Source organism: Charadrius vociferus, unplaced genomic scaffold (assembly GCF_000708025.1).
Source record: "Charadrius vociferus isolate BGI_N301 unplaced genomic scaffold, ASM70802v2 scaffold413, whole genome shotgun sequence".
NCBI lineage: Eukaryota > Metazoa > Chordata > Aves > Charadriiformes > Charadriidae > Charadrius > Charadrius vociferus.
The window spans coordinates 990456-999007 of record NW_009647738.1 but is presented as its reverse complement, the minus strand read 5'-3'; the positions used below and the strand labels follow the sequence as shown (position 1 = coordinate 999007).

Sequence of the window (8552 nt, the reverse complement as noted above, 5' to 3'; positions counted from 1 at the left end):
GGGGGTATCGGGAGGCACTGGGAGCTCTGGGCATGGCTGGCTGCATGTGTGCACGCATGCCAGTGGCCCTGGGTATCACAGCATTATCCTGGCAGTAAGCCCCAAGGGATGTGGGGAGCAAGGATTTGCCCATTAGGCAGTGGGGTGCCGTGGGCTTCAGCCACGGGTGGCACTCTGCGGGCAGGGGTGGGCAGCAGTGTTGGGGAGTTTTGTGCTGCATCCCTGGCAGGTGAATGCTTAGGCTCCTGTCTAGCTTTTGGTGTAAATGAGTCAAGAAAACATGCCCTAGTGCAAGGATGGAGGCTGCAAGGTTGGCAGTAGTGCAACTTGCTCTATCGCAAATGAGTGCACTGACAAACAAAAATTATGGCTTGGTTTTGGCATTGACAGTTGGCCCTGGTTGGTTTGGGGAGTAGCCATAGCCCTGATCAACTGCTGTGACTCAAGTGTCTGAGTTTAGGGGAGCAGTGGCATGTTCACATCAGGGATGCTGGGCTCATCCCACACTGAATTCCTGTCCTTCTGTTGGTGCCTCCTCTGGACAAATTAAGTGGAGCCCTCCTAGCACAGATCGTGTCCTCAAATCCAAGGACTCCCTTTCAAACCCTGTGGGACACAGGAGGTGATAGCGGGCAGAATGCTAGCAGAAAGCCAGGACAGAAGTGTGGAGCCCAGCTGCCATGCTAGCAATGCTTGTTGCCCTTTGCAGTTTTGCAATCAACTGTCCTACAGGTCTCAGAAATTTTAGTGGGATCAACAAGCTTAGAAAAACTCAGTGGGTTTCCAGATTTCCTAAGCTGCTTATAGCTTTATAAGCAACATAGTCAAGAAGAAAGGTTTCCTTTTTGTGCCTTTTAAGAGAGCTTGAAGGAAGAAAACTTCCATCAAACAAATAGCAGGACATGAGCATCATTCCCGCTGCTCACAGGGACTCCTAAATTGGGGGGTGTCAGCAGTCATTTGAGGATGCAGCACAGTGCAGTGCCCCCTTCTAAAAGAAGTCCCTGCCAGAGTATACCCTTTTATTATCTATAATTATATGGATCATACTGATGGCCTTGCACCTGGATGCCCTTTGATTCCAGTATTGCCAGCTGAACTGTTCTGTGGAAAAGCTGAGGTTGGGAAAACGTTCTTTAAAGAATAAGTTGGGGAAAAGCTGTGGTCTTCTGCTGCTGTTCCTTCCTCCTTTTCCTCCTGGCTGGCCCCTGCTAGCAGCCCATCAGCCGAAGATCATCATCCCTGCTATGGACAATGTCTGGTTCAGTAGATGACGTGCCCTGCATGAACTTTGAAGCCAACATATTTGCAAAGAGCCTGTGCCAGCACTGTTTCCGAGTTGCGGGGGCTCACAAGCATGCTTTCCAGGTGAGCTCCTCCGTCCCACCTGGAGGCTATGAATACTTCATCAAGGATTTCTTTGTCCTGCTTTGGGACTCCCACGTGCCTTTGTAGAGATGGAAATCCCTAACACAAAGGCTCAACCAGTCTTTCTAGATGTCTTTGGGGGAAGGCTGCATGGGGAGTGAGTCTTCCCAGGCAGGGGAATCTACCATTTAGCTGTGCCCAGACCCAAACTGGAAGCCACCTTAGCAGGGAAGGGTTGGACGCCAGGTATGAGGGGTTCAATAGATCCTGGAAGGGAAAGCGGGGGTGTTGCAGATGCAAAGCTACAAGGAGGGAAGAGGGGGGACTGGCAGAGCAGGGACCCACCCTGGATTAATCTCTCCTTGATGCCTCCTGGCATTTACAGCCTGCCTTGCCTAAAATGTGTTTCTGGTGGATGTCCCTGTGGCTCCCAGCTGTCATTTTAGGGCAGAGGCTGAGTCCTGTCCTTGGGGCAGCTGCAGCAACCTATTCCCAGAGGGGGAGGCAGGAGTGGGATAAATCTCATGGGATGTGGGACTCCAGATACCTCGATCCAGCATGGTTCTTCGGCACAGGGCTGGACGCACAAGCCTCTTGGCTGCCTCTGACCGGGCGACAGCCGGTTTCATGTTCACAGAGGGTTTCGTGTTGTTCGCCGTCCTCCAGGAGCGACTGGCCTGGGATGATGAAATAGTAATGAGGCTCCCTCTCTCTTTCTCGCACTCTCCCTCTCTCCTTCTGGCCCCGGGCCCTCTAAGGTTACCTCAGCCCTTTGCCCACGATCTGCTCAGAGCCATCGCCTCTGAGCGAATCCCCACTCAGGCGAGACGCTGGAGGGAAGGCGGCGCGGACAGCCAGCTCCCAGGAGCCCCCCTCCATGCTGCTTATAAGCCCCGCAGGTAACAGGGCTGGGGAGGATGCTAAGACGCCTACAAGCCCTGACAGAGAGAGGTAGGGGTTGGGGCTACAGCCTTCTCAGCAAAAATCGCCCTCCCTCTTGGCTCTGTTGCCGCTCCCTGGGCTATCCGGGTGGTGAAGAGTAGTGGCTGCCAGCAGCATCAAGGCTGACGTGAGGCGGGGGGAGGTTTCTCTGAGCCCTCATCCACACACGCTGTCTCTGGGATGCCTGGAGCATTCAGCATCAAATAGGAGCATGCTGGGCCTATCTGGCCTCCTGAAGTAGAAGAAACTGGGCTGGGAGAGGCATCAAGAGCCACAGAGGCCAGTCTGCTCTCAGAGGAGGTAGAAGCAGCAGGCATTTCCGAAGGGCAGCCTTCCTCCTCATCCTCGACACGCTGACAGCACCATTCCATCACCTTCTTCCTTGCAGGAGCATGCCGTGGAGGTCTCAGGGCATGATGCTGGCAGTGACGCTGACCCAGGCGGACCCTGGGACGCCCTCCACATTTTAGCCCCCCAGTGCGAAGTATACGTTTGTGTGGGCCCAGCGGAGGGGACGGAGCGGTGAGTACCAGCCGAGATCCGCGCTGCTCTGACGAGCCCCCTTGGTGGGAAGAATGGAGGAGGGGGAGCGGGAAGCCAAGCAGGAAGAAATCAGATGCCTTCTCCGGGGTGCTCTGCACACTGGTGTCTGGGAAAAATGGCTGAGCAACCCCCACACTGTGCCCTCTAACTGGGGTCCTCTTGGCTGTCCCAGGAGAGGTCAGGGGGCCACCAAAAGAGTTTCCTTCCTCCTCAGTGTCTCTAGGGTAAGGCTGGTGGTCCCAGGATGGGCTCTGCCAGCCTCTGCCCATCCAGTGGAGAGAGAGCCTTGGGCTGCCGGCGCTGCCACCCACCCCGGGGCTCTGCGGGCTGTGCTGACCACCAGCTGTCCTCTCTCCCTGCCCCACAGCTGGCACGAGAGCAGGGGATATCCCCCACTCAGCCCCGGAGCTGAGGGTGAGCACAGAGAAACCGGCACCAACCCCAGCGCCTGTGCCGAAGCCAACTCCGCACTTGCCAGGGTGAGATGGGGATCTCTCATGGTTTGGGTTATTTTGGTCTCCCCAGCCCCCTCAGCCCTTCAATGCCACTTCTGCTGAGCACATTCAGAAGGTCCTGACATGCAAGGGGGGATCAGCTGAGTCCCTTAGTCTCCACAAAGGAGGCTCTCCCCCTAAAAAGCACATGAGATTCGTTCGTGGATCCCCCATGCGGACTTTCTTATGTTGTTTCTTGCCATGCCCATTGACGTTGGGCTGGGGTCATCTTATGCTCACCCAGCTCCTCTCCTGGTTCCTTTTTGCCAGCACCTTTGGGCTGAATGGGCTGTAGCTTCTCATGTATGCTTTTACGTCCTTCCAGCCCACAAAAGCTACTGGTCCCCATTGCAGACATCTGCCCTATCTTGTCTCCCAGGACGGGGAAATGACCCGGTTGTGGGACAACACTTTGGGATCAGGCAAACGGGACATGATGAGCTACGTGGGCCACAAGGAGGAGGTGTGGCTGCAAGCCCCACAGGCAGACAGGCCTAGGTGGGCTCAGCCCATTCCTTCTGGATCCTGGGTGAGAACTGACACCCAGGACTTTAGGAAAGAAATCTGCCCAGTGAAAGCAGGTACACTTGGTTTGCTCCTGTGTGAGATCCTACTTCTAGTTTGCTTTCCACCCAGGGCGTCTCTGAAGTTCACAGCAGATCTCTATTTAGAATTAGCATCTCTTTACCCAGTTCGGGTCCCAGGAGGCATTCAACACCTCTGTGGGCACCATACAAAGGGATGAGGCCCAGTGTCCATGAGATGGCATCTCTGTGTGTGCTGACCATGAATCGTGGGTCTCCCGGGTGTTCTCTGTCTGCATGGTTTGGCATGCCCTCGGCTGGCAGTGCTGTGTCCCAGCGCTCCCACCCCACCTGGAGGGAGTCTGGGTTTTATCTCTGCCCTCCTGGACCGTTTCTAGCTCTCCTCCGAAGACCTGCTTTGCCGTGGACGTGGTGGCATCCCGCGTCGCTTGTGCCTCCCCCAGTAACGGCCTTCTCCCCGTCCCAGAGCGCCGTCCCGCCAGCCAGAAGCCCGAGGAGAGCTGGCCGAAGCACCGCATAGAGAGCAGCTATTTCTCCCTGGAGCACCGGAAAACTGACCCTCCCTGGGCATCCACCCCACCGCGTGCCCCCGCCACCTCCTTGCTGGCCCGCAGCGACGCGGTGGGCAGCAGCGGGCGCCTCACTGGCTCCCGGGTTCGGGAGCCCCGTGGGCACCCTGGCAGTGTGGGCACAGAGGGGCGGCACGGGCTGGAGAAGCAGGAGTACACGGTGCTGGCAGACCTGCCCAAGCCCAAGCGCCTTGGCCAGCGGGATGCTGTTGACCGCGGTGGCTCCCGCACGCTCAGCCCCGGCCGGGTGGAGGTGGAGAGGGTATTTGGCTGCGAGCGCAGGTGAGAAGCAACGGGTCTCCACAATGGTCAGAGGTGGGGGATCACCCCCCTATGCTGTTGGGGGGCCCCCACCTCCAGAATTGCTGTGCCACGGGGAGAGAGCAGGGCTAGATGGCAAAGCTCAGCTTTCAGCTGTGCTTAAATTTCTCTTAAAGGGTTGGGTTTAGACTCAGTGGCTCTTGGCCTCCGTAGCTCCCCCGTTGCGGCATGCAGGCCAGCTGAGGAGGCCATTGGAAAGGTGGAGTGAAGCTGTGCCACTGGAAGCAGAGGGAGCAGCCCACCCTCCTCATCCTCACAGCTACCTCCTGGGAGCTGCAGGATGTGCTGTGGAGCAGGGCAAGCCACAGAAAGGGGGACGGAAAGAGGTGGTCCCCACTCCCATCCCCAGTGGCTTCCCAGGGATCCAGGGTCCACTGTAGAAGCTGTTCAGGAAAGGTCAGGGCATGCAAAGTAGTAGCCAGTGCTGGTGGGGTCTTGGCTGGAGAAGCGAGAGTGGCACCAGCATCGGTGGCATAGGGCAGGAGGGGATGTAAATGGGGACCAGGGAAGTGTCCTGGGCAGGTGGGCGGGATGTGGAGGACCAGATAGAGGGACGCTTAAGGAATAGTGTGAAGACGACATGGGTGAGGCAGCAGGACATGAAAGGTGGTGTGATTGAAGTGATGGGGACAGGGAGAGGCAACAGTACACAGTGTCTGGGGCAGGTGGAGGTCTGTGGGATCAGGCTTAGGTGGAGCTGGGTCTGCAGGGCCTCTACCACCAAGCTGAGCCTGGCAGCAGCCGGACAAACTGTGTGTGTCTGCAGGAAATCGGAGACTCTGGAGGCCTTCCAGGCCCTGGAGGAGGGCCGCGTGGATCGGCTCGATGGCAAGACCCCAGTGCCACCCAGCAAAGGCCGTGTAGTTCGGAGGCAGTCCAGCCCCAGCCTGCCCAGGGAGGTGAGGCTTGGCTGTGTGGCGGGACACCATCCCAACTTCCCAAGCTGGGTTGCTTTTCCCTGCCACGTTTTCCTCTATTTCTGCCATGTGCTTCTCTCTTCCATTCCCCTGCTCGCCCTTCCCTCAATTCCCAGTCTATTCCCAGCCCTACCCCTGCCATGCACTAGGGCTCTTGGCTCTTAAATAGTAGCAGCCCTTTCACCCTTTGGGTGCAAGTACTTCTCTTCAGTACGGGCTGGCTCTGTGCACAGGGATGCAATTGCTGTCTGGCGAATTATTTAACCAAACTGTCTCCCAGCCCTAATCCCATCTTGTTCTCACTCACTGGCATTTTATTTTTTTTTTAAGAGGACTTTCTGCTCTCTCTCCCCCATGTCCCTAGGGTCAGCGGGTCTCCTGGAACCTCGAGCAGCGCAGCAGAGACCCCAAGGCGCCCCTGCGTTCCTCCAGCCCGGCTCGGCACCCCGAGAAGGCCAGCAGGAACCAGGGGGATCTCCCTCGTCCTGCCAGCCCCGGCTGGCTGCTGGAGAGAGGCCACCAGAGCCCACACTCTGCAAGCCCAGCCCGCAGGTCGGAGAGGAGGGCAGGGGAGCCCGTGAGTCCTCCCTGGCACTCGGAGAAAAGCTGGAGGAGCCAAGGAGAACCTGGCCGCCCCCCAAATTCAGAGAGGGGCCGAGCTGCCTGGCAGGCAGGGGGTACAGGGCAAGCCCTGGAGAGGAAGAGCCAAGGGGACACCCTGCATCCTGCAGGCCTCAGGAGGGACTCGGATAACACCAGGCTGAGGCTGGCAGGGCCACCGCCACGGTCCCTCAGTCCCAGGAGCCGTACAGAGAGCACATGGAGAAGCCAAAAGGAGATCTCCCCTTCCAGCCCGGTGCGGGGGACAGAGAAGCAACAGGTGAAGCCGGGCCAGCCACTGCACCTCAGGCAGCCCGGGAAGCCATCCGAATGTGGCTGGCAGAGCCTCCGGGAAAAACTGCCACCCTCCCACATGGGTAAAAGTGCTGGCAGTGACTGGAAAGGCAGAGGCAAACCTCTGCGCCCCATGACCCCAACACGACTACTGGAGCAGGACTGGAAGGGCCGGGGGGATGCCCAACAAGCGCAGGTGTGGGAGAAGGACTGGAAGCGGCAAGAGAAGCCTGTGTGCCATGCGGACTTGATGCGCCAGCTGGAAAGAGATTGGAAAAGCCCTGCTAGATGTCTGGACATAGGACTAAGGCCAGATGACAGCTGGAAAAGGCCTGAGAGTCCAGCACAGCGACTGGAGGATGACTGGAAGGGTCCTGAGCACACCCGAGAGACAAACAACCCAGAGAAGCCATTGGAAAGCGACTGGGGGAACAAGAGACTTCTCGTTTATCACGTGAGTATGGCAGGAGACAGAGCTGGTGGGATCCCTGGCAGGTGTAAAACTGGCAAGCACAGAGTGGGTGGGTGCAATTCTGTGCCCCCTGGATCTTCTGCTTCTCCAGGGGAGCTATGCTGCCTGCCTGGCACTGGGAGGAAGAAGGATGCTTCCCCCCCTGGCCTACACCAGGAGGCAGATGCTCGGATCTGGGATACCGAGGTGAGGTCTTAACCGCCATGGCTTCAGCTCCTGCTTTCTCCCCCTGCAGCCCCAGCTGGGTGGAGGTGCCTTCCCACCGCAAAGCAGCGCTGGCTCCTCGGGAAGCTCACAGCCGCATTCGAGTGCCAGTGAGAAGCACAACAAGGTAGGGGCCAGGCCCTGGGAATGGTGAGGAAGGGCAGTTGCCCTTCCATGGAGGTCCCTGCGGGCAGCACCTGGGCCTCCAGCACTTGATCTGAGCAGGCATAGCACGGTGCTGCCTTCCCGTGACCTCCTGGGCACCGCGCTCCCTAACTACCCCCCTTCCCTTCGTCCTTTCCCCATTTCTCAGGTGGGGAAACTGAGGCATGGAGCCTTTTTTTAAAGCCAGAGAGGGGTGAGCAGTAGGCCTGGGACTAAAATCTCCGCGTAGCTGCTTTCCTTACCTTTATTTTTGCCTGGTGCTATGATGTTACTGAAGGTTTTACGGGGATGAAGTGGGCTTTAGTGGCATGAAAGAAGATATGGTCAATTGTGTTGGCGTTCCTGAGATACCAAAAATGGCACGAGAGCAGCTTTGGAGGGCTGCAGAAAGTGTTCCAGGAGCCCATGTAGCTGGCAGCTGCAGCCGAGTCCCTGCCTCCGTCCCTCTCCATGTGCGTCAGTTGTCTTGGCCAGGTTGTCCCCTGTGAGGGCCTGGCTTCGTGCTTCATACAAGGACAAACTGCAGCCGGGCAGGAGGCTCCCAAAGGCCTCCGAAACTCTAAACAGGTGACATCCCTTCCCTCGCTTCCCTGCCCCAGGCCAGCAAGGAGCCCAAAGCCCTGAGCTTGCCCTTGCACAACTGGGGCTGGTTCACCCCACCTATTCCAGGTTTCTTCGGCGCTCAGCTCCGCACCAGGCACCTTCGCTTTGCCTTGCAGTGAGAAGCGTCACCTTGGTGTCATTGCACCGCAGAGCCTGGTGTTTAGTGGTGGGCAGTTCCCCCCTGCCCCTTTTCCTTTAGGACCCTCGCTAGCAATTCCCCTTCCCGGTGCCAGCTGGCTTTCTGGGGGCACCGGAGGTCCCCCCCGGACATGCTCCCACCTCTGCCCAAGACTGCAAATTGCTGCTTTAGGGCTTAGTTTGAGTGGGAGGCGGGGGATAAAACCGAGCAGCTTCAGCAGCGAAGGTGAGGATCCCGCTGTGTGCGCAAACACACGACGGGACTCCTGAAAATCCCTATCCGTAAAAAAAAAATAATAAAAAAAAATCTCTGCCTGAAAGGAAACCCTGCCTGGGTAATAAGGGCTGGGCTCCCAGCGGTCCCTTCCTGGGACAGC

General features: G+C 57.8%; 1 protein-coding gene across 1 annotated transcript in view; it reads left to right on the top strand.

The window, feature by feature from the left end:
- The first annotated feature begins 1254 nt into the window (after positions 1 to 1254).
- The window catches only part of TRIOBP (TRIO and F-actin binding protein), a 20918-nt gene continuing 13620 nt past the window's right edge, over positions 1255 to 8552 (top strand). Inside the window, 8 exon segments of the mRNA XM_009881898.1 lie at positions 1255 to 1368; positions 2699 to 2832; positions 3221 to 3332; positions 3727 to 3845; positions 4270 to 4743; positions 5549 to 5681; positions 6064 to 7047; positions 7301 to 7396. Coding sequence (XP_009880200.1) covers positions 1255 to 1368; positions 2699 to 2832; positions 3221 to 3332; positions 3727 to 3845; positions 4270 to 4743; positions 5549 to 5681; positions 6064 to 7047; positions 7301 to 7396 — 2166 coding nt within the window.